Below are 26,403 nucleotides of genomic sequence, written 5' to 3' on the forward strand. Positions count from 1 at the left end.
TAGGCCAAAACTCACCACATGCGCGCCACAGTTATTCTTCATCCCAGTCCGCGCCCTCCAAAATTACCCTTCTTCACCCCCAACATTCACCACCCCGAACCAACTAAAACAAAGCCTCTTCTCCCAAACTCCAATCATGGGCATTCTAGACATTTCACCACCATGTTTGAACCTGTACAAACTCGTCCTAACCTATTTGTGTTCAACTGAATCAGCTCCAACAAATTCAGTTACTTTCACCATGGCTACCAAACTCTATGTTCTCACCATCTTCATCCTTCTCATCAGCATTGCCGGCAATGCAGCCGCAGCAGAGTCACAACAATGTGCGTCTAAATCCAAAGGAGAATGCCATGACAAAGCACAATCCCTAAAACTGAAGCTCATTGCCATAAGCTCTATTCTAGTCACAAGCATGATTGGTATCTGCTTACCCATTCTTTCACGCAAAGTTTCGGCTCTTCAGCCCGACAAAGACTTGTTCGTAGTTGTCAAAGCATTTGCCTCCGGCGTCATTCTTGCAACGGGTTACATGCACGTTTTACCCGACTCGTTTGATTGCTTGAGATCCGAATGTCTGCCTGAATCGCCTTGGAGGAAGTTCCCATTCACAACGTTTGTGGCTATGCTTTCGGCTTTGCTGGCTATGATGGTCGACTCGTTTTCGATGAGTTACTCTAGGAAATCTTTCCTTCGCAGAGCCGCCGCGCGCGAGGAAGATGAGGAGAGTGCTAAAAATAGTAGGTGCCCTGATCAATTAGAGCATTTTGGTCATGGCCATGGGATTAAGACTGAGGATGGGCTCAATGGTAAGGATTCACAGTTGCTGAAGCATCGTGTTGTCGCGCAGGTACGAATATTACGAATTTTGTGGTGTCTTTTTTCCTTTTTCCTTTTTCACGTTAGGTAGGGTCATAAATACTCTTAAAACCACTTGAACAACAATATTCTAAAAGGTAATACTTGTGTTTCTCTTATGGAGAACTTACTTGTCCCCACTTATGAATAACGCATTTTTGCCATACAAACAAATATCATTTGATTTGTAGACCATTTAGCTATCTATATGTGTCAAACCAATCAATGATTTTGGTAATAAGTAGTATTCTTATAATGAATTGTCCATTTGTTTGATGCATATGAATATGGCTAAAAAATCTCTAAATCGAATAAGCTTTTGCATATATGATCTTTAGATGACGATAAAGATAATGAATGGTTCCAATTATAATCTTTGCACAATAAAATTCATTAACCATAAATGAGAGGATAAGTAGGTTCCTCCGAAGAGAAAACACAAGCATTATGCAATCTGATCTTGCATACTATATTTGAATCAATTTAACCAATTAATAATCTGGCATTACTTTAAATTAAGTTAGGGTTTGAATCATTTTTATTTGAGTACATTTGAATGTTGATGCAGGTATTGGAACTAGGGATCGTAGTGCACTCGGTAGTGATTGGATTGTCAATGGGGGCATCTGATAATCCATGCACAATGAGACCACTCATTGCTGCCATTTGTTTCCATCAATTCTTTGAAGGAATGGGTCTAGGTGGATGCATACTACAGGTTAGATTATTAATCTGCAAATATGATTTTAGCCCTTGAAACTCAAGTTTCTTTACATAAAACCCGACATAGTCTTTTTACTTGAATAAAACCCAATGACTAGGCTCCACATAAGCAAATTCATTAATTTTGTTTGACTTTACACATTTTGCATCTTTCAGATGCCTAAAATACCCTTAATTACAATTTTAATGTATACATTTAATTCTATGCATGACACACCCCATCCCGAAGGAGGGCATGCTGGCCGTCACGTGAGAGTGACGTAACCATTTGCACAGTACGGAAGCTTTAATTATACAATTTATAAGTTGATACACCCGAAGGTGAGTCCTAATTTTGTCCAATCTGTCAGAACACCGTCGAATTCCTCGTAGTCACCACACCTTTGTGATTCCTGAACCTGGAGGGGCGCAAAACCAAAATTGAGTGGGTCAGTAAAACAATTCTTTTCCAAATCCAAACATTTCTCAAAACGTTGTAACCCCTCTCCGTAAAACTTGTATACTTTCCCAGAAATGTAAAATATAAATATACATATATATTCTCAAAACTTCATTTTTACTATCTCAACATTTTTCAGTACAAATATGCCATGCCATGTCAGAATTCAACAGTTAAGTATGAATGCATCAACAATAATTATATCAGGTGCAAGAAGTAATCAACCGGAGGCCCTCTAATAGCCCTGTATGGTTGAACCTAGAGCTCAAAATCTATCACTCTCACTCTGCCGGAGTCACCTCTGTGACCTGTCCGGCCTTCTGCACACAAGTTACGCTCTAGTGCTTTCTCATCAATCATATGTGCACATAATCTAAGGTCACCCACCAGTCGAAATCTCACTAACACTCTACGACTGGCCCGTCGCACCCACTCCGCGTGGACTGTGCGACCAGCATCTACTTGGATCCAAGGTGAGCGTGCGATGCGGTGAATACTATAAGCACTAAACCATGGTGCAGGATTTGAGCTCAATATATATCAACATCATCATAACAGTAATTAAATACTCACCTGATACTCACATGTGCGTCCGCCGCACCATTCATTCATATGCATCATATATCAATTCATATCATTTCATGCATGGCAATTCGATTCACATTTCTATATACTTTTCATATACTTTTATGCATGGCATCTCAATTCACATTTCAATATACTTTTCATTTAATTTTGATTTATGGGGAAACGTCAAGTATATATATACGGAAAACAAAACTGCCCACTCACCTGGAGTTCGCCCTACAACTCCCTAGCACAATACGCCAAGGCGTCATGACGATCGGCGCCTAAAACAATAATCAATTCCAACCTCAGAATTTATAGTGATAGAATATATAACTTATATAAAATACGTCACTACGTAGTTCGATCCGGAAGATCCACCACTCAGATTTTAAATCCATAACTTCCAGAGGTCCACAATATATCTCTAGGATAACCTCCTAAAATTTCATTACCATCCAACGGTCGGATCTCCGTCAATTTCCAAAACTAAGTGACGGTTAACATTTTATTTTATGAACTTACAATTCCAATTCCGGAAGATCCGTAACTCGGATTCCCAATCCGTAAGTTCCAATAATCCTCAAATATTACGTATTACAACGTATCAAAGTTTGGTAACGATCCAACGGTCGGATCATCAATTCACATTTTCACCTAATGCGAAAACTATAAAACGTTATTCGAACACCTAACCAACAATCCTTAATAACTTTCTCATACGGTGCTCAATTTGGGTATATGAATATACCACAGTGATCTACTCGACGTCACCGACGTCGACATATTTTTAAAATAATTGTTTACTGTAGCACGCGCCCCCACGCGCCAAGGAAGGCACGGGTCCACGCGCCCCCACGCGCACCTTCTTCTTCCTTGGGTCGCCGGACTGGTTTTTCCGGCGGCCGTTTTTCAAATTGCCATAACTTTGTCATTTCTCAACGAAATCAAGTGATTCAAAAACGAAAGTTGTAGCTCTTGAAGAGACAAAGAGAATTGTACCTTGTAAAACACCTAATTCGCCGTGGTTTGGCCGGAAACTGCCTCGAAAGCCTCGGAGGTCGCCGGAAACTGGGTATTTTTCAAATGAGTATAACTTCTTCAATACTCAATGAAATTGAGTGAAACAAAAAGGAACGTTGTAGTACTTGACGAGACGAAGAGATTGATACCTACCTCGACTCCTAACTCGCCGGGGATTCGCCGGAAAAATCCTCGAAAGCTCCGGCCAAACTTTGAACTTGTCGATCTCCGTGTTCTTACGTCCAAAAACTTCCAACGAAGCACTCCGAGCTTCCTTGGGACCTCACTAAGCTCGCTGTGATCTTTTTTTAGCCTAAATCGTAACCATTTAAAAGATCATGAACAGTGCTCTTCACGGGAACTTTGAAACTAGGGTTTTCCGAAGCAAAACTTACCTGAAATGGATACCATCGTGATCGTGAAGTCTTCAGAGTTCCAATGGTGGTCTTAGATTCGTCGTTGGTGGAAGTTTAAGGTTGTTTTGTGGTTGGTTTGTTCGAACGGAGAAGAAGAGTGACAGAGAGAGTGAGAGAGTCGTGAGGGAAGAGAGAGAGAGACAGCATGCAGAAAATAGGGAGATGATTGAGCGGTGTGGGGATCCCACGTGTTCCTTTTCCAATCCCCAACTCCAAACCACAAAATTTTAACCTAAAAATCTAAGTTCCATCCTTAATAAATTCCATTTTATTTTCAAAACTTAGGAACCTAGATAATTATCAACTTGAGCTTCACATACTTAGTATTTCTTAAGGGCAAATTCGTCCATTCACAGCCACGAATGTAATATTTTGGAACGGGCTGTGACAATCTCCCCTCCTTATAGAATTTCGTCCCCGAAATTCCAGCAACCAACTAAATCAACCATACTCCAATAAGAGCTTCGGGTAAATCTCTCTCATCCGATTCTCTTTCTCCCACATACTTTTCTACTGAATGATTTCTTTCACAAAGCTTTTACTACTTACTCTGTCTTAATTCTCAAGACCTTCTTTTTCCAATCCAAAGTCGTCCTTGGTTCCTTATCAAGTCGAATCCAATTTAATTCTCAATAGTTACACCATAATCCCATGTGACAAATCTGCCACCTAGTGACAACGCATCGAACACAAAATACATTATGTGCCTTAGCCAATTCTGAAGGCATCACAAACTTGTATGCAACTTCATCGATTCCTTTAATGATCAAAACGGACTGATGTGTTCAAGACTTATCTTGTCTTCCTTTCTGAATCTTACTATTTCTGTTCATGGTGAAATTTCCAAAAAATATAAAATCATCTACGTTATACACTCGATTAGTGGCATATCCATCTGTTAATCTCTTTTGCCATTCCTGGCTACTTTCAGGTTAACTTACTCACCTGAATATTCTTAGAAGAGACTCATCCAAAATTTCGGGCCCACTAAAATTCTTTTGTGATTGAATCTTTCTCTACCCAGAAGCATTTCATCCACAATTCAGCAAAAATTGACACACATGACATGCTTCATGGACATTATGGCGTTACTTTGAAAACTGGCGAAACCAACATACTTAAGAAACTCAGCAGTTCCGTAAACCAATTCTTCTTTCCATTTCCACTGCGAAACAGAAAATAGTTATCTCAATCCAAAGGTTTATCTCTTTCTGCCTCAATCTACTGACCAAATAAAACTGTCGAATGGTATGATAAATCTTATTACTTTTGGAATATTAAACAATGTACTTCGTCCAAAAATTGCTTACTTTAAATCCTTAGCATTAGGCACATACTTTTTGTTTTCTTGTATCCACATACCATTTGATTCACGAATCATGTACTCATTCTTTTTCCCTTCTTTCTCTGCCTTGGTTAATTCTTAAATTTCCTCGTCAAACATTTAAGTTTCGAGTACGACCTTACCAAACAGGCCTAACTTGAAATTTAACAAGTATAACTTATTCTCGATCTTCCATTCTTAATTTTTCTTCCGTTGGTTTTCAATCCACAAGATGATACTCTTGGCAAACGTACCAAGCATTAATTCTTACTGGAGTCTTCTCATCAAGTGCTTCAGCTACAACAATTCACGATCACCCTGATCGTACAATCATAATCGCTAAGTAATTCAATCCACCTTTGTTGCCTCATATCAAAATCCTTCCGAGTAAACAAATATTGGAGACTCTTTTGATTTGTAAAATCTTGCATTCTTATCAACATATAATGTCTCCATAACTTCACAGCAAGGATGATAATCGTGACTTCCAAATCACCAGTAGGGTAATTCATCTCATGAGGTTCCATTTATCGTGAAACGTATGCAATCACCCTAACATTTGCATCAACATGCCTCCAATACCATTCAAGAAACATCACTAAAAATTTATGATTACCACTATTCTCTGGGATTACTAAAATACGTGCATGAGTGAGGAAATACTTCAGTTGTTGAATCCTTTGCTCACAATTTCCTTCCCACTCATACATAACCTCTTTTCTCAACAGTCTCGTCAATGACAAAGCAATGACTGAAAAATCTTTCACAACCATCCAAGATAGCCTGGTAAGCTAAGAAATTCCGAATCTCAATTATGGCTTGTGGTTGTTCCAAATTTTTAATTCTGCTGCCTTTTAAGAATTCATTTGAATACCTTAAGCAGGTATAACCAATCTCAGAATGCCACTTGATTCATCCAACATTCGCATTTGCTAAACTTAGCATACAACCAACGTTCTCTCAATCTTTGTTTCACCAACTTAATACGTTTACATGCTCTATGTTTGTACCATACTTGACCAATCCCGAAACTACCGAGCACCGGCCAACGCTATACTGTCAAGGACCCAGAAGAGTTCCCCTCCGACCAGGAGGCCAATCACTACTCGACACGTGTCAAGATTAGAAGCCAATCAGAGCGCAGCACGTGTCAACATCAAGAACCAATCATAACATGACACATGTCAATGTGACAAAGCTACAAGTTTTTCTATAAATAGGGGTCATTCCCCCACAATATTGCCTAATGCCATTTTGTGTTAAATCATTCACAAGAACTCACTAAATTGAGAGCTTGATCCTTTGTACTTGTGTAAGCCCTTCACTACTAATAAGAACTCCTCTACTCCGTGGACGTAGCCAATCTGGGTGAACCACGTACATCCTGTGTTTGCTTCTCTGTCTCTATTCATTTACGTACTTATCCTCACTAGTGACTGAAGCAACCAAGCAACCAAGCGAAGGTCACAAAACCTGACACTTTCTGTTGTACCAAAGTCTTCGCTGATTTTGTGCATCAACATTTGGCGCCGTCTGTGGGAAACGACACTTATTCCTACTCTCTTCAGCTGTGTCAAGCTGGTTTCTATCATTCGTACACTTTCTTTTGATCAGGCATCCCTCTCCAGCATGGGAAGCGAAGGAAGCCACAGCACACAGAATGACACCCCCCTTGCACATAGTGCGAAACAACGAAAGAAGGAAGGAAAACGAGTTCTTCTTCAAGCTAAAGTCGATGAGTTGGAAGCTCAGAACAACAAGATAGCAATGAGGAATGAGGTCCTCCAGGAGCAATATGAGAAGCTCTTCGAGACACTCCACGAAGCTAGGCAAGCTCAGACACGCGAGCTTGTTGCCCCCGTGGAAGTCAACCATCAACTGGGTGCCCTCCAACATGGAGGGTCACATGCATTCGACATAGATATCCCTGATAGGGAACAGATTACCCCTCGACTTGATAATCAACATGAGGCTTCTCTTAACCCAGTTGCTTCGACCCGAACCATGAGAAGTGGAGGGAGACACCTCTTTGCTGAAGGGGCAGAAGGATCGAAAGCCGTCTTTCGCGATTGTCGGGATTTCCTGAAGCAACGTCGAGAGAATTCCATCCATATAAGCTCAAAGATTAATGACCCAAGGATTTCTGAGAGACTCGGTCCCCTGCCACGGCCCAAGCCGGCCACCAATTTGGGGAAGGGGCAACAAGTCCCAGAGAGACATGAGGGTACAGGGGACTCAGAGGTGTTCCGACAGACATACCCTGGAAGCCAGTACAGCGAGTCCAGGGAAAAATCACATGCCCTTGATCAAACCTTCCTAATTCCAAGAGGAGATGGAGATTTACGAAAGAAAGCTCCAGTGACACATAACTCCGCTCAGGACCCCCTTGTCCTACAACTTCTTGAGGAAGTAAACAAGTTGAAGGCTGAACGTCAGGCTGAAATACCTGACTGGAACCAACCCAGGCCTGGCCCTCTTACAAGGAGGATCCTCAACACCCCCCTTCAAGCAAAGACAAAGCAAAAGCTTGGCTTGCAACTTTATACTGGAAAAGAGGACCTGATTGAGCACCTTAACCTCTTTGAATCCACCATGGCATACCGGATGCACACCGACGAAGAGCGATGTCTTCTCTTCCCCTCCACCCTCTCTAGTAGAGCTCTAAATTGGTATTGTCGTCTTACACCTGAGACGGTAGACTCATTTGAGGAATTGAGGAAACTATTTGTTTCCCAACACATTTTCCAAACCGATCGCTTGTACTCTGCAGATGACTTGTACACTATCCGCCAGAAGCCAGACGAGTCATTACGTATGTATGTTGGCCGCTTCAGCCATGAATACTCCCAGTGTGCCGAGGCAGATGACAAGACTGCCCTCAAAGCCTTCACGGCAGGCCTACGTGATTGTTTCTTTAAATACATGATCAATGCCAATACTTGGAAGACTTACTCTGAGGTGATGGCGCAGGCTTATAACCATGCCTCCGCCGAGGCAAAGACATATCAGGAGAAACCCCCTACAACCATCCTTTATCAACAAGTGGGAGGTGGAAGCCAGACTCACCTAAATGAGAAGACCTCGACTTTCCAAACAGCAGTGGCACCTTCCCATGCCTTGCATAATGCTTCACCGAATCAACAGACATATCAATTTCAAGGCAAGAGGAAGGATTTCCATCCTCACCACTCTCATTTCAGTAAAAAGAGTAAGGGACACTATCCCGATAACCAAGGGTATCGCCATAATAGCGCTCGCCCCCAGGCAGTCAATGCAGTGGGTCAAACCCGCGTCAAGGGTATCGCCACAATAGCGAGGTTTTGGCCTGCCATACTTAAGGTGTCTTACGCCTGCCGAGGCGGAAATCGTCCTTCGGGAAATACATGAGGGAGTCTGTGGAGATCATGCTGGATCTCGGTCCCTAGCACACAAGACTTTTCGCCAAGGATATTACTGGCCAACACTCCACCAGGATGCCATCAAAGTATCCCGCTCATGTGACAAATGTCAACGATATGCAACTATTCCTCATTCCCCTCTAGAGCCTCTTACTCCTATGATCAGCCATTGGCCCTTCGCCCAGTGGGGACTTGATTTGATCGGCCCAATGCCGGCAGGGAAGGGCAAAGTCTGTTACGCAGTCGTTGCAGTGGACTACTTCACAAAGTGGGCCGAAGTAGAACCCTTGGCAACCATTACTGAGGCAAAGATAGAAGACTTCGTGTGGAAGAACATCCTTTGTAGATTCGGCATTCCCAATGCGATAGTCACTGACAATGGGCGACAGTTTGACAACAAGAAGTTCAGGTTGTTCTGCTCTAAGTTCAACATCAACTTATGCTTTGCCTCTCCAGCTCATCCCCAGTCTAATGGACAAGTTGAGGCCATCAACAAAATAATCAAGCGCACTTTGAAAACCAGCTTGGACAAAGCTAAAGGCTGTTGGCCAGAATTTGTACCCCAAGTTATTTGGTCATATCGCACTTCATATCGGACTTCAACAGGAGAAACTCCATTCTCACTTGCCTTTGGCACAGAGGCGGTTGTCCCTGTTGAGCTCGAGCAAGCAACATTCCGAGTCCAGAACTACATTCAAAGTGAAAATGACAAACAACTCACCCTCAACTTGGATTTAGTCGAGGAACACAGAAACCAAGCTCACTTGAGGAATGTCGCCTACAAGCAGCGCATCTCCAACTATTATGACTCTAGGGTCAAGCCTCGTTCTTTCAAAATAGGAGACTGGGTCTTAAAGAAAAGATTACTCTGCGACAGAGTCCCGAGTGAAGGCACACTTAGTCCAAACTGGGATGGACCGTATGAAGTCATTGGCATCAGTCGCCCTGGCTTTTACACACTTAGAAGCTCTGATGGCAAGACCCTTGGCCATCCATGGAACGCTGATCACTTGAAGTACTACTACAAATAGACTCACGATGTACAAGTGTTGAGCTATAGCCGTTCGGCATCCTATGTAATGAAGGCCATTTGGCAATGAATTCAATAAAGAGGTAATTTAGCCAACTCAGCCCTCACTCTTTTACATTCATAGCAAGCGATGCCAGAACCCTTCTCAATCAGAAAGCAATCCGTCTTCCACAGTCACTACAAAACAAGCAAATGAAGACCGTGTCAAGCGCCAAAAAAAAAAAAAAAAAAAAAAAAAAAAAAAAAAAAAACAGCTTCATCCAAAAAGCTTCACCCGAAAAGCTTCACCTCCAAAGCTTCACCCACAAAGCTTCACCTAAAAAACTTCACCCAAAAAGCTTCACCCGAAAAGCTTCACCTCCAAAGCTTCACCCACAAAGCTTCACCTAAAAAGCTTCACCCACAAAGCTTCACCTAAAAAGCTTCACCCAACAAGCTTCACCCGAAAAGCTTCACCTCCAAAGCTTCACCCACAAAGCTTCACCTAAAAAGCTTCACCCACAAAGCTTCACCCAAAAAAAAAAAACTTCACCCGAAAAGCTTCACTTAAAAAAGCTTCACCTACAAAGCTTCACCTAAAAAATCTTCACCTAGAAAGCTCCCTCTACATACTTTCATCTACAAAGCTTCACCATCAAAGCTTCACCTAGAAAGCTTCATCTACAAAGCTTCATCTACAAAGCTTCATCTACAAAGCTTCACCATCAAAGCTTCACCCAGAAAGCTTCATCTACAAAGCTTCAACACCAAAGCTTCACCTACAAAGCTTCAACACAAAACCTTGCTCCAAATCAACAAATTTTGTTCACAAAACCCAAGATGCCCTTGAACTTGTACAAAAACACTTGGGTAAACATAAACATTTTTTGTTTTACACCCACAAGGGCCCAAAATTTTCCTTCTTATTTATTCACTTATATATGTTCCCAAACATATTATAATAGATCCAACAACAAGCCAAAGTCCCAAGTTTCATAATGGACAAAAGTACAAGCAATTCATCAATAATGAAGGTGCTACAAAAATTGGAATCTGCCCCAAAATAGAAATCCAACCCAAGAGACTTTTTCTCTCTCTCCCTCTTCCGCCTCCTTTCATCTATCAAATTTCTGCAACCTCTGCTCTTCTCCAATAGAGCTGAATTTTGGACACCCTATAGTTCTTGAGCATATGAACAACTTTCAAGAAGGAACCATTTCTGTTTGAGCGACGGAAATTAAAGTGTTGAAGCTCCAAACATGACAGTCGGATTCTTGCAGATTTCGAAGCTGCTGTGATGTTTCGAAGATCTGGAAATATTTAACCATTAGTTCATTCTGAATTTTTGATATGTTATGAAAGAGACGATGAGGAACAACTTCAATGAAGAAAGCATGCCGATCTGAACAATAGAAAATGGCGTTTCGAAGCTCACAACAAATCTGACGGGTTGACAGAAAAATAATAACCAGTCATTCATCATACCTGGATTTCTGGAGTTATACTGCTCCGAGGGATCTCAAATTTTGATATGTTGTAGTTCACGAGCTGAGGAACAACTTCAATGAAGAAAGCATACCGATCTGAACAAGAGAAAATGGAGTTTCGAAGCTCACAACAAATCTGACGGGTTGACAGAAAAATAATAACCAGTCATTCATCATACCTGGATTTCTGGAGTTATACTGCTCCGAGGGATCTCAAATTTGGATATGTTGTAGTTCACAAGCTGAGGAACAACTTCGATGAAGAAAGTATGTTGATCTGAACAAGAGAAAATGGAGTTTCGAAGCTCACAACAAGTCTGACGGATTAACAGAACATTGATGAACAGTTACTCATCATACTTGAATTTCTGAAGTTGTACTACTCCGATGGATCTCAAATTTGGATATGTTGTAGTTCACAAGATAAGGAAAAACTTTCATGAAGACGACTTTGCAATCTGAGCTATAGAGAAAGGTGTTATCTTGCATCCACTCAGGCTGATTAGTGGAAACGAAAAGCAATTCCACCAAAGAAAAGATGAAAAAGAGAGAAAAGCTACTAATTGCACTTGATCTTGTCTAGTCAATAGCATGCAGCATCAAGCACACAAAAGTTGGAAATATTTTTAGATAAAGCATATACGAATGTGTGACATCGAAACAAGAATTCGTTACTTTGACAAATTAGTAACACGCGAGACACCTCATTCGGCAACTCTCTTCGCCTGAAGACTTGGGGGACTCCCACCATATGCTACTGCACCTTGATACTCGGCAGTCTCACAACCACTCAGTGACTTGGATTTTTCAAGTCTCCAACCGAGAAGTTTTCCTCACTCGGGAAATTAAGGGAACACTACCTCAAACTACATGCTTCACTCACAAAGCTTCAACAATACAGGTTTCAACAAAAGCAAAAATTCAAAGAACTTTATGAAGAAGGCTTTGGTGTATTTAACACAATATGTTGAAATGAAGCAAAGCTTATTTATTAATATTTTCGATAAGCCACAAATATGTACATATACATGAGTCAAAATAAACAAACAAAAGGGAGCCTTCACAAAGGTTGCTTAGGGGAAGTCTCAGCAGTCGGTAGAGCCCCAGAAAGAGAAAGCACCGGAGGGTGGTTATCCGGAGCCTCAGTACTTGACAAAACCCCAGAAGGAGGAGGCATTGGAGGTTCATCATTTGAAGCTTCATTACCAGGTACAGCCCCAGAGGACGAAGGCAATAAATGCCTTTGGAACAAACCCACAAACCGCTGATGATCAAGTAAAACCTTACCATCAGATTCCTTCATCTGGTCAAGCTTCCTCTTCATGTTTGTAGCATAGTCATGGGCGAGCCGGTGCAACTGCTTATTCTCATGCTTGAGCCCTCTAATCTCCTGTTTGAGACTCATCACTTCAGCAGCCAATGATTCAATTTGGCGGGTTCTAGCAAATAGGCGTTGGGCCATATTAGACACAGAACCTGCACACTGAACACTAAGAGCCAGAGAGTCCTTAACAGCCAACTCATCAGACCGTTTGGAAAGTAGTCTGTTATCTTTGGGAGTGAGAAGGTTCCTGGCCACCACTGCAGCGGTCATATCATTCTTCATCACAGAATCCCCAACGGTAAGAGGATCAGTAGGGGATATGAAGGATGGGCGCCATATGTTGTCTGGAGAAGGCGTGGCTGTCTCTTCTCCAAGGTTCAGGTCAAAACGACGGTCGGAGGGTCCAGACATTTTCAAATGTGTTGAAGAGGGAAGAGGTCAGACAAATCAAGATCTTAGAAGTGCAAGAAATGAGCTTCTACTGGTAGAGATTCAAGTGTGCTGTGGAACTTAATGCCAGCCTCTATAAAAATCTGCACTCGACGGAGCTTCAGAAATCGAAGAGGCGTTTGCTTTCTCAAAAGCTGGGCTGCTCAGAGACCACGAGGGCCGATCTCAGAAATCGAAGAAGCACCTGCTTTTTCAGCCTCGTCAGCACCTGTCACATGCACACTCAGCTTTGCGGAAATTACGGGCAATCTGTCGAAGATTTCTGGTGAAGTAGAAAGCACGTGAATCTTACTGTTCAATCACCGCTCTCCATATGCACCATCAACTCCTCGGGTACCACATATAACTTTATCAAAGATCTCTGACAAAGTTTAGGCACGAGAATTTCGAAGTTCCAGCTACCCTACTATTACCCATAAGGGTAAAGGAACAGCACCACTGCTTGACAACTGGAAAGTCCCTATGTGTGTCGACCTCCGTGTTTTGCGGTAAGACAGATTGGCAAGAACGTCCAACCTTTACTCACATTCGAGAAAAGACTCCCAACATAATTACTTTCTCAAAAACCGGAGTAGCACCGCTTTCCGAATCTCGAGAGTCAGATCCTCGACGGGATTGCTTGTTCGAAAACCGAAGAGGCACAACTCTCAGAACTTCGAGAGCCAGATTTCCTTAGATAAAGCTTGTCTGTAATCTTCACACGTAATATCAGCTTTCCAGTTACCACATACCACTTTTTCAAAGTGCTCTGACAAAATTAAAACACGTGAAGCTGGCAGCTCCCACTGCATTGCTGTGACCAAGAAGGGTAAAGGAATAGCATTACTACTTGTTATTGGGAAATCCCTATATACATTGACCTCCCTCCTCAACGGACAGGCAAACCTGCAAAAATGCTCAACCCTTTCTCGCATTCGAAAAGGCACCCTCAACATAACCTCTCGAAATACTCAGCTTTATTTCCCCCCGATAATACCTCAGCAAATAAGCCACACCAAGAACAAGAGTATCTCATATCATCAGGGTCGAAAGCAAGAGTATCCCATATCATGCTTTCTCCCTGTCTTTGTCTTTGTCCTTGTCCACACCTGCAGGACAAGGAGAAAGAGAGCAGTCAGTCGGAACCTGAAATCAAACCTCCAATTTGGAACTGACTGCCTGGAGCCTTTGCCTGGTTGCTTACTTAGCATTGCTCTCGAGTATTCATCCTCAACTGCTGTCAAGGTCACGAATTCCACCGGCAAATACCTCATGACAGTTGATCAGATATTGGCTCTTTACACTGAAGCTGCCAAGCGTGGATGAGTCACTATGAAGGAATGTTCTGAAGGACCATTTAAATGCAAAGGTTGCACACCACTTCTGCCATGCAAAAGATTGAAGCAGAAGGTTCAACGGTGAGCTGAAACAGATCACCACAGCACGACACCTTTCCATACCACATTCATTATTCCGTCAACAGCAAAAGTATCCCATATCATCAAGGTCGAACGTACTCTAGATTTGATGGACTTGTTTTGACCCTCAAATTTTTGAGTCGGCCTTATACTCTGAAGGGCACCAGAAAACCCTCCAGCACAGTTCAAGAATAAGCATGTGGAAAGTTACTTCTTCAAAAGCAAAAGTATCTCATATCATCTCTTATCCATTTGCTTCTCCTTATCCTGGCAGTTGAATGAGAGACAAGGAGAATGAGAACAATCAACCGGAAGCCGAAGTCAAACCCCTGATCCTGGGTTGCTTACTTGGAAGTTTGACTGCTTACCTTGTCGGTCACCTCTTTCGGCAGATCTCCTAGCTCGGCGACTTGGGGGACTCCTACTATAGGGTTTGTATCACACTTGACTAAGCCCGAAACTACAACTAAGCTTCAAGTGAAATTGATACATTACCTTGTGCGTCAACATCAGCTAAATACACCATTCCCGGATGGAGGAAAAGTACTTCCAGAGAAGGGCAGATGAAGATCAGACCACACTTCGGTACTTAGAAGTTTCGTGATTACTCAAGGGATTGGATCTTGCAAGTCCCCAACCGAGGAGTTTCCCTCACTCGGGAACTTAGGGGAGCACTGTTTGTACCATACTTGACCAATCCCGAAACTACCGAGCACCGGCCAACGCTATACTGTCAAGGACCCAGAAGAGTTCCCCTCCGACCAGGAGGCCAATCACTACTCGACACGTGTCAAGATTAGAAGCCAATCAGAGCGCAGCACGTGTCAACATCAAGAACCAATCATAACATGACACATGTCAATGTGACAAAGCTACAAGTTTTTCTATAAATAGGGGTCATTCCCCCACAATATTGCCTAATGCCATTTTGTGTTAAATCATTCACAAGAACTCACTAAATTGAGAGCTTGATCCTTTGTACTTGTGTAAGCCCTTCACTACTAATAAGAACTCCTCTACTCCGTGGACGTAGCCAATCTGGGTGAACCACGTACATCCTGTGTTTGCTTCTCTGTCTCTATTCATTTACGTACTTATCCTCACTAGTGACTGAAGCAACCAAGCAACCAAGCGAAGGTCACAAAACCTGACACTTTCTGTTGTACCAAAGTCTTCGCTGATTTTGTGCATCAACACTCTACTCTGGCTCAGAATATGCCAGAATATCTTCAATGAAAATGATATCAATTTATCAAGGCATTATTGGAATACTTTATCCATCAACTCATAAAACAGCATGAGTATCCATATAGCATCACCAAACTTCATAAAGACTATAACAAGTCCAGAAAACCATCTTATGATCAACGTCACTTATAATATTCAATTGGTAGTAACCAGATCTCAAGTAAATCTTTAAATTTACACAAATACCTCTGAGCTGATCAACTAAACATCAGTACACTATCATGGATAACGGTTCTTGATCGTTACCAATTCCATTGTCTATAATCAATGAACAATCTCTAAGTCTATTTTCTTTCTCACCAACAAACTGGTGCTCCTCAAAAGTGTTGTACTAGGTTGAATGAAACTTTTATCAACCAATTCTTTCAACTGAATTTCCAATTCTCTTAACTCATCATGAACTAATCTCTAACATAAATTTTTTATACCTGGAAACAAATCAATAATGAACCTCATATCTCTGCCTGAAGACAATTCAGGTATACTTTCAAGGAAGACATCAAGAAAAGTCTAACCCCTTTAACATCCTTCACACTACTCCGAGCAACATCATTTAGCATCACATGAGCTAAGTATTTTTGACAGCTTTTCGAAAACAATCTCTTTGCTCTCACAGCATAAATAACGGCCTGACTCAATCCACTTTGCATACTTACAAAAGTAATCTCGGGTCATCCAGATCGATGGAAAGTACTGGTTTCCCGTAACATTCCGTCTTGTCACAATTATAACCAACCAATCTAATGGAATAGAATTAACTGATACAATATATACTCTATTATTATTAAGCATTCTAAATAAGTACAATACTAACATAAAATAATCTACCGGGTTGCTTGCTTAACGAATCCACGAATGAGTTATTAATATTACGGTCTGCAGCCCGCAATACTGATAAATCATCGTTGTCTCGATAAGTAAGCAACCACTCTCAAAGATATAACATTACTATTTTGTCACTCAATGCAAAATACATACACTCATCTCAACTACATTTATTTACTACTCTCTAGGTAATAACATACATAATAAGAAATATATCAGCCGAAGTCAACTAGAATGACCAATACGGCTGATTCAACTCTTATCTCAATAATACGTCGGCCGGATCCACTCCGCGTGGTCGGTACGGCCGAGCCTATAACTCACCAATTTCTCATGTGTCAGTCGAATCCACTTCTCATGGTCTATACGGCTGAACATATAACTCACCAAATCTATCTGTACTCACGGTCAATCCGACCAAACTACTAAGTTCATAAACTTGCTGAATCGACACTATGATGTCATGGAAACTGTTGGGTACAACTGATTCTAGGGACGATTCACAATTCTGTGTCCCCTCTGTTCACATAAACACATTCATTAATTTCACACTTCCCAAAGTGTTAATTTTGTACCTGCTGCACAAGGTACATTTCCTTTACTCGAGACACCTTGTCTCAAATATCTGGGATTACCAGTATATCCATCACTTTTATTCTGACCAGCGACATTAAAACCTCAGCTGGAAGAATTAACTCTAGCTTCACTTCTTTCGAAGCTCTGAATCTTTCTATATCCTTGATATGACGAATCATTAACTTTATCGTCTTCTTTTAATTCCCAATCTTTTCTTATTCTTCTTTACTCTCGTTGATCATGTTCTCAGAGTCCTCAAGGCTCAACAACATCTAGCATACTCCTGATAAGAACTACAATGGATAGTGGTCACCCAAAATACTACTTCCCTTTTGCCACCCAGCTTAAAACAACATAACACCTCCACCAAATTAGCAGCAGTATCCGAATGGAAACGAGGCTAGTCTGCAAACTTTCTATAATATTCATTTATCGTCAACTTCCTTGATTCACATTTGCAAACTCTTGCTTACTACCATCGATAAATGCCGGAGGGATAAACTTTTCCTTAAACAAGTCCTTAAACAATTCTCAATCGACTGTTCCTCCGGTGACAACAAATCATACTCCTGTTTCCACCAGGATACAAATTCATAACCAAAACTAGGTAGTCGTCTCGACCCCTTGTCAGAAGGAAATTTCCTTTGACTTGCATAATCTGAAACATCTTTTCCAAATGGTTAAACCGTTACTTCGCTCCCTCAGGTTCATCATTTCATAAGGTGATTCAAATTCGACTCATAACCCGTCTTAAAATGTCCATTTTGATAATATATTGAATCACCATAATAATAGTTTCCTCTAAACCGTTAAATCAGGAAGACTAAAGGCTGGTTTGGTATTGCTGTGCTTTGAAAAAAAGCTGCTGTGAGAATAAGCGGTTGTGCTGTGAGAATAAGCGGCTGTGAAATAAAGCCAGTAGAGTGTTTGGTAAATTTTTTTGTGAAAGTGCTTTTGGAAAAAAAAGCAGGATGATAGTGTGTCTTTTAATTAAAGGAGCACTGTAGCTCCGTGTGCTTTGAAAAAACTGGCTTTTTTTCAAAGCAGCAAATAGCAGCTTTAGCTTTTCCTTTGATTTTCAGCTTATTCTCACAGCAACTTCCAAAATAAGCCCTTTTTTTTCAGTTTACCAAACACAAAAATGACCCTCAGCTTTTTTTCACAGTGGCTTTTTTTAAAATCACCTCAATCCCAAACGGGGCCTAAGTTCCTCTAACTAAGTGGCTTGCTACGAGGCGGTGTAGTTCTGACAGAATTCACTAGAAACTTCTCAAGATGTCCAAGATTGCAACCATGCTCTGATACCAACTGACACACCCCATCCCGAAGGAGGGCATGCTGGCCGTCACGTGAGAGTGACGTAACCATTTGCACAGTACGGAAGCTTTAATTATACAATTTATAAGTTGATACACCCGAAGGTGAGTCCTAATTTTGTCCAATCTGTCAGAACACCGTCGAATTCCTCGTAGTCACCACACCTTTGTGATTCCTGAACCTGGAGGGGCGCAAAACCAAAATTGAGTGGGTCAGTAAAACAATTCTTTTCCAAATCCAAACATTTCTCAAAACGTTGTAACCCCTCTCCGTAAAACTTGTATACTTTCCCAGAAATGTAAAATATAAATATACATATATATTCTCAAAACTTCATTTTTACTATCTCAACATTTTTCAGTACAAATATGCCATGCCATGTCAGAATTCAACAGTTAAGTATGAATGCATCAACAATAATTATATCAGGTGCAAGAAGTAATCAACCGGAGGCCCTCTAATAGCCCTGTATGGTTGAACCTAGAGCTCAAAATCTATCACTCTCACTCTGCCGGAGTCACCTCTGTGACCTGTCCGGCCTTCTGCACACAAGTTACGCTCTAGTGCTTTCTCATCAATCATATGTGCACATAATCTAAGGTCACCCACCAGTCGAAATCTCACTAACACTCTACGACTGGCCCGTCGCACCCACTCCGCGTGGACTGTGCGACCAGCATCTACTTGGATCCAAGGCGAGCGTGCGATGCGGTGAATACTATAAGCACTAAACCATGGTGCAGGATTTGAGCTCAATATATATCAACATCATCATAACAGTAATTAAATACTCACCTGATACTCACATGTGCGTCCGCCGCACCATTCATTCATATGCATCATATATCAATTCATATCATTTCATGCATGGCAATTCGATTCACATTTCTATATACTTTTCATATACTTTTATGCATGGCATCTCAATTCACATTTCAATATACTTTTCATTTAATTTTGATTTATGGGGAAACGTCAAGTATATATATACGGAAAACAAAACTGCCCACTCACCTGGAGTTCGCCCTACAACTCCCTAGCACAATACGCCAAGGCGTCATGACGATCGGCGCCTAAAACAATAATCAATTCCAACCTCAGAATTTATAGTGATAGAATATATAACTTATATAAAATACGTCACTACGTAGTTCGATCCGGAAGATCCACCACTCAGATTTTAAATCCATAACTTCCAGAGGTCCACAATATATCTCTAGGATAACCTCCTAAAATTTCATTACCATCCAACGGTCGGATCTCCGTCAATTTCCAAAACTAAGTGACGGTTAACATTTTATTTTATGAACTTACAATTCCAATTCCGGAAGATCCGTAACTCGGATTCCCAATCCGTAAGTTCCAATAATCCTCAAATATTACGTATTACAACGTATCAAAGTTTGGTAACGATCCAACGGTCGGATCATCAATTCACATTTTCACCTAATGCGAAAACTATAAAACGTTATTCGAACACCTAACCAACAATCCTTAATAACTTTCTCATACGGTGCTCAATTTGGGTATATGAATATACCACAGTGATCTACTCGACGTCACCGACGTCGACATATTTTTAAAATAATTGTTTACTGTAGCACGCGCCCCCACGCGCCAAGGAAGGCACGGGTCCACGCGCCCCCACGCGCACCTTCTTCTTCCTTGGGTCGCCGGACTGGTTTTTCCGGCGGCCGTTTTTCAAATTGCCATAACTTTGTCATTTCTCAACGAAATCAAGTGATTCAAAAACTAAAGTTTTAGCCCTTGAATATACAAAGAGAATTGTACCTTGCACAACACCTAGTTCGCCGTGGTTTGGCCGGAAACTGCCTCGAAAGCCTCGGAGGTCGCCGGAAACTGGGTATTTTTCAAATGAGTATAACTTCTTCAATACTCAACGAAATTGAGTGAAACAAAAAGGAAAGTTGTAGTACTTGACGAGACAAAGAGATTGATACCTACCTCGACTCCTAACTCGCCGGGTATTCGCCGGAAAAAGCCTCGAAAGCTCCGGCCAAACTTTGAACTTGTCGATCTCCGTGTTCTTACGTCCAAAAACTTCCAACGAAGCACTCCGAGCTTCCTTGGGACCTCACTAAGCTCGCTGTGATCTTGTTTTAGCCTAAATCGTAACCATTTAAAAGATCATGAACAGTGCTCTTCACGGGAACTTTGAAACTAGGGTTTTCCGAAGCAAAACTTACCTGAAATGGATACCATCGTGATCGTGAAGTCTTCAGGGTTCCAATGGTGGTCTTATATTCATCGTTGGTGGAAGTTTAAGGTTGTTTTGTGGTTGGTTTGTTCGAACGGAGAAGAAGAGTGACAGAGAGAGTGAGAGAGTCGTGAGGGAAGAGAGAGAGAGACAGCATGCAGAAAATAGAGAGATGATTGAGGGGTGTGGGGATCCCACGTGTTCCTTTTCCAATCCCCAACTCCAAACCACAAAATTTTAACCTAAAAATCTAAGTTCCATCCTTAATAAATTCCATTTTATTTTCAAAACTTAGGAACCTAGATAATTATCAACTTGAGCTTCACATACTTAGTATTTCTTAAGGGCAAATTCGTCCATTCACAGCCACGAATGTAATATTTTGGAACGGGCTGTGACAATGCAGATTTGAAGGGAGGGATTAATGAAAAAAAATGTATTAATGTTTAAATTCATTGTATATTAATATATCATAACAAATTGTATGTTAATGCTTCTGGCAAAAAATAAATAAACATTAATGTTATACTTTCCTTTAAATAAATAAATAAATAACAATTTTAACTTAATCTTGTCATTTTCTTACCAAATGGAAACTGAAAGAGAACTATGGAGTAATTTACATAAAAACATAGGTAAATTATTTGGACATATGTGTTAGTAATAAAATATTCCCAGTATATGTAATAATACATGTAAAATAATTTATCTACAAAATAAAAAAAATGTTATTTGATTCAATATTAATTTATCTACATTTGATATAATAAAGTATAATTGCGCATATATATTACTCAAATGTGCCCAATATATGTAATAATGCATGTAAAATTATTTACCTACAAAATAAAGGTATGTAAGTTGATTAAAAAAATATATATATCTACTACCTTTTTTTTATGAATTTTAATTTACCTTTTTTTTTTGTACAAATGTAATGTACCTACAATATATAATTCCTACTAAAACTAATATATATTTGCACACACATATATATATATATATATATATATATATATATATATATATTAGTACTAAAATGTGCCCGGTATATGTAACAATGCTTTAAAAAAATTATCTACAAAATAAAGGAATGTAATTTGATTGAAAATATAATATATGTACTACTTTTTGTTTATAAATTTCAATTTTTCTTTAAAAAAAAACATATTGTACCTACAATATAATTTACCTATTATTTAATTCTTATAAAAAATTAATTTACTTATACTTTACATATAAATATAGATAAAATATTTTTGACACGCATATATAATAACAAATCAAAATGGCTAATGTATGTAATAATCTGTGTAAAATAATTTACCTACAAAATAAAAGAATGTTAATTGATTCTTGTTTTTTTTTATTTATCAAACAATATTATTTGATGCAAAATAACTGATTATACAAAGGATCCTTTTTTTTATACAAAAAATATGCCTATAATTGTTTATGAATATGGGTAAATTAATATATATATATATATATATATATATGTTAATAATATTTATGAAACAAAAAAGGTAAAATTTTCATATGGGGTTAATTGCTAATCATAATTAGGGTGAGTAATAATATTTATTAACATAATTAGGGTTTTGTGGCATAATTTGTAAATATGTTGTAATAATTGGTTATATATTTATCTACATGGTAGTCTATTTGAAATTTGGGTTTTATTTGAATGTTTAATATTAATTGGGTTTTTGTTTGAAAAATAGGAATTTCAAGGACCTTTCTCTAAAGAACCCATTATTAATTCATTAATCACCAATTAAACTTTGATGCCTTGTATTTAATCAACTAATGCATAATTAATACTAGGACCACAATTTTTTTCTCTTTTATGGTTCGATTGCAGACTGAATATGGGAGCAAGATTAAGGCAGTAATGGTGTTCTTCTTCTCAACCACAACACCGTTTGGGATTGCACTAGGAATCGCTCTGTCGAATGTATACAGCGACCACAGTCCAACAGCTCTAATTGTTGTAGGGCTGCTAGATGCTGCATCTGCAGGGCTACTAAACTACATGGCACTGGTTGATCTCCTAGCAGCTGATTTCATGGGTCGTAAACTGCAGGCAAATGTGAAGCTCCAAACATGGTCTTGCATTGCAGTTCTATTAGGTATAGGAGGGATGTCATTAATGGCCAAATGGGCATAAAAATTTAGCCGTAGCAGTTCAACAATAATGTCAGATGGATTAAGAAGCCAGATAGGATTGTGCTGCTTTTTGTAGTGACTGTTTGGAATGTAGAGTAGGGACAAACATTTTGAGATAACTTTATTCAATTTTTTTTTTTTTTACTGTGGCAACAAGTTTGAAACCTTGGTATTTCTATTAAAATTATAAATTGACGGTTAATCATTTTGATATTATTCATCCATGCAATCAATTAGTGTGAGGTTTTATGTGGAAAAGGTCTCGATCGAATTAGAGGTATTATCCAACATTGTCCAACCAATTTCTTTTTAGGTCTTCTTTCACAACATTAGTCTCTATCGTAACATGATAGCAATGAAGACAGTAAAGAAACCAAGAATTCATAATTTCAGTAAATGAACACTAACAAATCAAAGAACCAACCAACCACACAACAACAACAACAATCAAGCGCATTTTCTCATTAGATGGGATCAGCTGAAAAGTACTAACCAAGCCCCAAGAAAAATAAAAAATAAAACAACCAACAAAACACAATAGACGAAATTAACACATAAAAACATGAACAAGGAACGACTAACGAACAAGAACAATGAACAAACAGAAGTTGAAGCCTAACAAAATATGCAAGCAGAAGCCAAATGAAAACAAAAACGAACCCACAATGAAATTAAAATTTTTTTACGGAGTATTAGAGAAATCATACAAAAGGAGAAGTGGTAGAGATGAAGAGGCGACAAATAAATCGATACTAAACAAGAGAGGATTGAACTCAGAGAGATCAAACCCACTCTAATATCAGGTTAGCAAATCAAGGACGAGAAAAAGAAGAATAAATTGCAAACTCTGAATCTTATTCTACAGACAAAATTAAAGGAGAACACTACAAAATCTCCAAGATGGCTTAATCTGAGGAAAACTACATGTTGTTGGAGTTAGTTCCTATAAAATTACAAGAGAAAACTACATGTTGTTGGACTTAGTTCCTATAAAATTACAAGAGTGTACATAAAGGCTAATAAAACAAATAGGAAATCAATCATAAACCCTAACAACAAACGGAAAAACAATCATAATCCGTATTCTATTAAAAAAAAGAGAAATTTTATTTAAACTCATTTAACCTATTTCTACACCTAATTTACTCTTTGCACCCATTTGATTTTTAACTAAACTATTAATATCTCTTTAAACCCAAATTTGATACCTAATATACCCCCATAAACCCAATTCAATATGTGAATTTATTTTTACACCCATTTGATTTTTAGAAGCTAAATTTGATGTGTTTAGACCTAAGTTCTTTGCATGGTTTTCCACAACTCAAAAGCTAATAATTCAATTGTTACTTGCAGAATATGCATGCATGCTAAAAAATCACTGCGAAAAGCGATGTGTATAGTTATGGGGTTGTTATTTTGGAGATCATAACTGGGAAAAGGCCAGTGAACCCATCATTCATAGACAACCCCAAGATCAGCACGCATGCCATATCATCCTTGTTGATGTCTCCATCCATTCTAGAGTCAACAGCTTCAAGGATCCTTCCTTTGCTATAAAGATCCCACAGCCAATACACTATGTTGTTGTTATAGTTGTTCTGTTCGTTTTGATTACCGGGCCTTCGTCCACAGACAACTTCTAGCATAAGAACACCAAATGCATAAACATCCGTCTCAACAGTAGCCCCTCCAGTAAGAAATGTCTCCGGAGCCATGTAGCCTAGCGTTCCTACTATCTCATCTTCTAAACTCTAAAAAATTGAAATCAAATGAACAAAAAATTCATAAATTGAGTCATACCTTGGTTGGAGGATTCAAAACTTCAAAATCACCATCCATCAATTGAAAAACTTATTTTCTATGAGAGCTATTAGGGTTTTAGCCGGAATGAACGTAGGATAAACAAAGAATGATTGTAGGGTTTAATTATAGTGTTTGGGTTTATTGATAAATTTGAGTTTTATTATTAATTTCATTTTATACTTAATAGTAATTATGCAATAGGGTAAAATAGACAATTAACATATAAAATTTTAAATTGGGTGTAAAAAGAGGTTGAATGAGTTTAAATAAAATTCTAATGTGTACTAGAATACCCTAACATGATTAGGGGTGCAACTTGGGTTGGGCCAACCCGAACCAGCCCATGTCCAACCCGACTTTAAACTCGAACAAGGGGTTTTTTTTTAGTTATAACTCGTCCGAACCCAACCCCATTTCAACCCGTTCATTGATTGGGTTGATCATTTGCCCAACCCAATCCAACCCGATTAACCAAACCCGATTGGGTTAAGCTGTGGAACATGTTTCTCAATGATCTTTGCACCTTTGCACCTTCATGAAAATCTACTGATATGAAAATCTACCAAGGTATGACTCAATTCATAGAAAATAAGTTGTTCTTGTTGAGAGCTGTCCCACATCGGTGAGGGACAAGGTTTGCTATGTGCTTATGATCTTGGGCTACTCCCCATATTGCCAATTGGTTTTATGGTGGAACCCCAATTTCATCATGGTATTAGAGCAAGGTTGTCCACGTGTGAAGCCCAACGGCCACACGCGCTCCACATCACCCAGTTGTTGTCCACGTGTAGGCTTGAAAATCAGCCACACGTGCGGGGGCGTGTTGAGAGCTGTCCCACATCGGTGAGGGACAAGGTTTGCTATGTGCTTATGATCTTGGGCTACTCCCCATATTGCCAATTGGTTTTATGGTGGAACCCCAATTTCATCAATTCTACATGATGTGATGTGAAAAGCAGAGTAAACTTAAGATGTGGATATATACATGCATGTACGGGTGATTTCAGAAAAATAGGATTTAAAATTCGAAGCTAATGCCCGATTAAAACTTGAAAAAGTTAGGCAATCCGAATCTAACCCAAGTAAACCTGAACCCAATCCCGAATTGTAAAAGTTGGGTTAGAATTAGGTTGACCTTCCAACCCGCCCAAGTTGCACCCCTAAACATGATAGATTCCTAACTTGCTAACTTTTCCATCAATAATCACTCAAGGCCATTGTCAAGTCAAGTCAACCAATTAGATTCTCAATATTGAGTGCGAAATGCAAGAGAGCGATTGGCCTAGCCCCGATTTTTCATCGTATGAAAAACAAGCTGACTTCCCCCCTCTATTCAGATAATGGCTCTTGGCAAAATATACCGACTCTTCATTTTCACACGATAAAATATAAGAGCCAGGCAAGTCGCTCTGAAAACGCACAGGCAAAGAAGATCAAAGTTTGTGTTTGTGGATTGGGACGCAAATCGGGTCTCACCATAAATTGGCCTTACGAAAATTTTCTTTGCGTGACCATATAAATACAAGAAAAGCAATATTCACGACCACATTTGATGGACTAATGAGCCGATTAAGAGTCAACGAAATCTGTCTTGTCATCATGATTCACGACTAAGCATGCATGAAGTTGAAAGTTGAGTATGATACAGGCTTAGCCAGCTATGATTACAAAACATGATGTTGATTCTTTTCATGTAAGTTCAAGCAACATCTATTTACAGGCTTGAAGTTCAAAGCTTAGCCTGTGTCACATTAAATCACGAGATTAAGATGTATAGGGTGGGGTTGGAGTTTTCATAATTTATAAACTGCTAATGGCTATCAGAGCTT

The 26,403-nt window shown here is 39.6% G+C and overlaps 1 protein-coding gene and 3 long non-coding RNA genes across 4 annotated transcripts; 1 reads left to right on the forward strand and 3 right to left on the reverse strand.

Moving 5' to 3' along the window:
- Window positions 1-170: 170 nt before the first annotated feature.
- On the forward strand, window positions 171-22,973 carry LOC103456163 (fe(2+) transport protein 1-like). The gene is made up of 3 exons (XM_029095214.2): window positions 171-850; window positions 1,427-1,576; window positions 22,464-22,973. The coding sequence occupies exons 1-3, from the start codon at window positions 242-244 to the stop codon at window positions 22,767-22,769; spliced, it is 1,065 nt and encodes a 354-aa protein (XP_028951047.2). The 5' UTR covers window positions 171-241; the 3' UTR covers window positions 22,770-22,973.
- LOC139192426 (uncharacterized) lies at window positions 1,849-4,410 on the reverse strand. Its single transcript, XR_011576596.1, has 4 exons — window positions 4,006-4,410; window positions 3,764-3,923; window positions 2,813-3,658; window positions 1,849-1,979 (listed from the first exon to the last, which is right to left on the reverse strand). It is a non-coding gene; the product is annotated as an uncharacterized lncRNA (long non-coding RNA).
- On the reverse strand, window positions 10,663-11,770 carry LOC139191907 (uncharacterized). The gene is made up of 3 exons (XR_011575777.1): window positions 11,424-11,770; window positions 11,243-11,340; window positions 10,663-11,067 (listed from the first exon to the last, which is right to left on the reverse strand). It is a non-coding gene; the product is annotated as an uncharacterized lncRNA (long non-coding RNA).
- Window positions 18,432-20,752, reverse strand: LOC139192427 (uncharacterized). The gene is made up of 5 exons (XR_011576597.1): window positions 20,589-20,752; window positions 20,347-20,506; window positions 20,173-20,241; window positions 19,396-19,454; window positions 18,432-18,562 (listed from the first exon to the last, which is right to left on the reverse strand). It is a non-coding gene; the product is annotated as an uncharacterized lncRNA (long non-coding RNA).
- Window positions 22,974-26,403: the final 3,430 nt, after the last annotated feature.

The sequence above is a fragment of the Malus domestica genome, chromosome 15, assembly GCF_042453785.1.
Source record: "Malus domestica chromosome 15, GDT2T_hap1".
NCBI classification, from domain to species: Eukaryota; Viridiplantae; Streptophyta; class Magnoliopsida; order Rosales; family Rosaceae; genus Malus; species Malus domestica.

Excerpts from the sequence above, each read along its gene's own strand:
- LOC103456163 (XM_029095214.2), top strand. The coding sequence starts at position 242 with ATGGCTACCAAACTCTATGTTCTCACCATCTTCATCCTTCTCATCAGC. Across the intron at positions 851-1,426 it reads AGCATCGTGTTGTCGCGCAG|GTATTGGAACTAGGGATCGT; the intron begins GTACGAATATTA and ends ATGTTGATGCAG. Across the intron at positions 1,577-22,463 it reads TAGGTGGATGCATACTACAG|ACTGAATATGGGAGCAAGAT; the intron begins GTTAGATTATTA and ends GTTCGATTGCAG.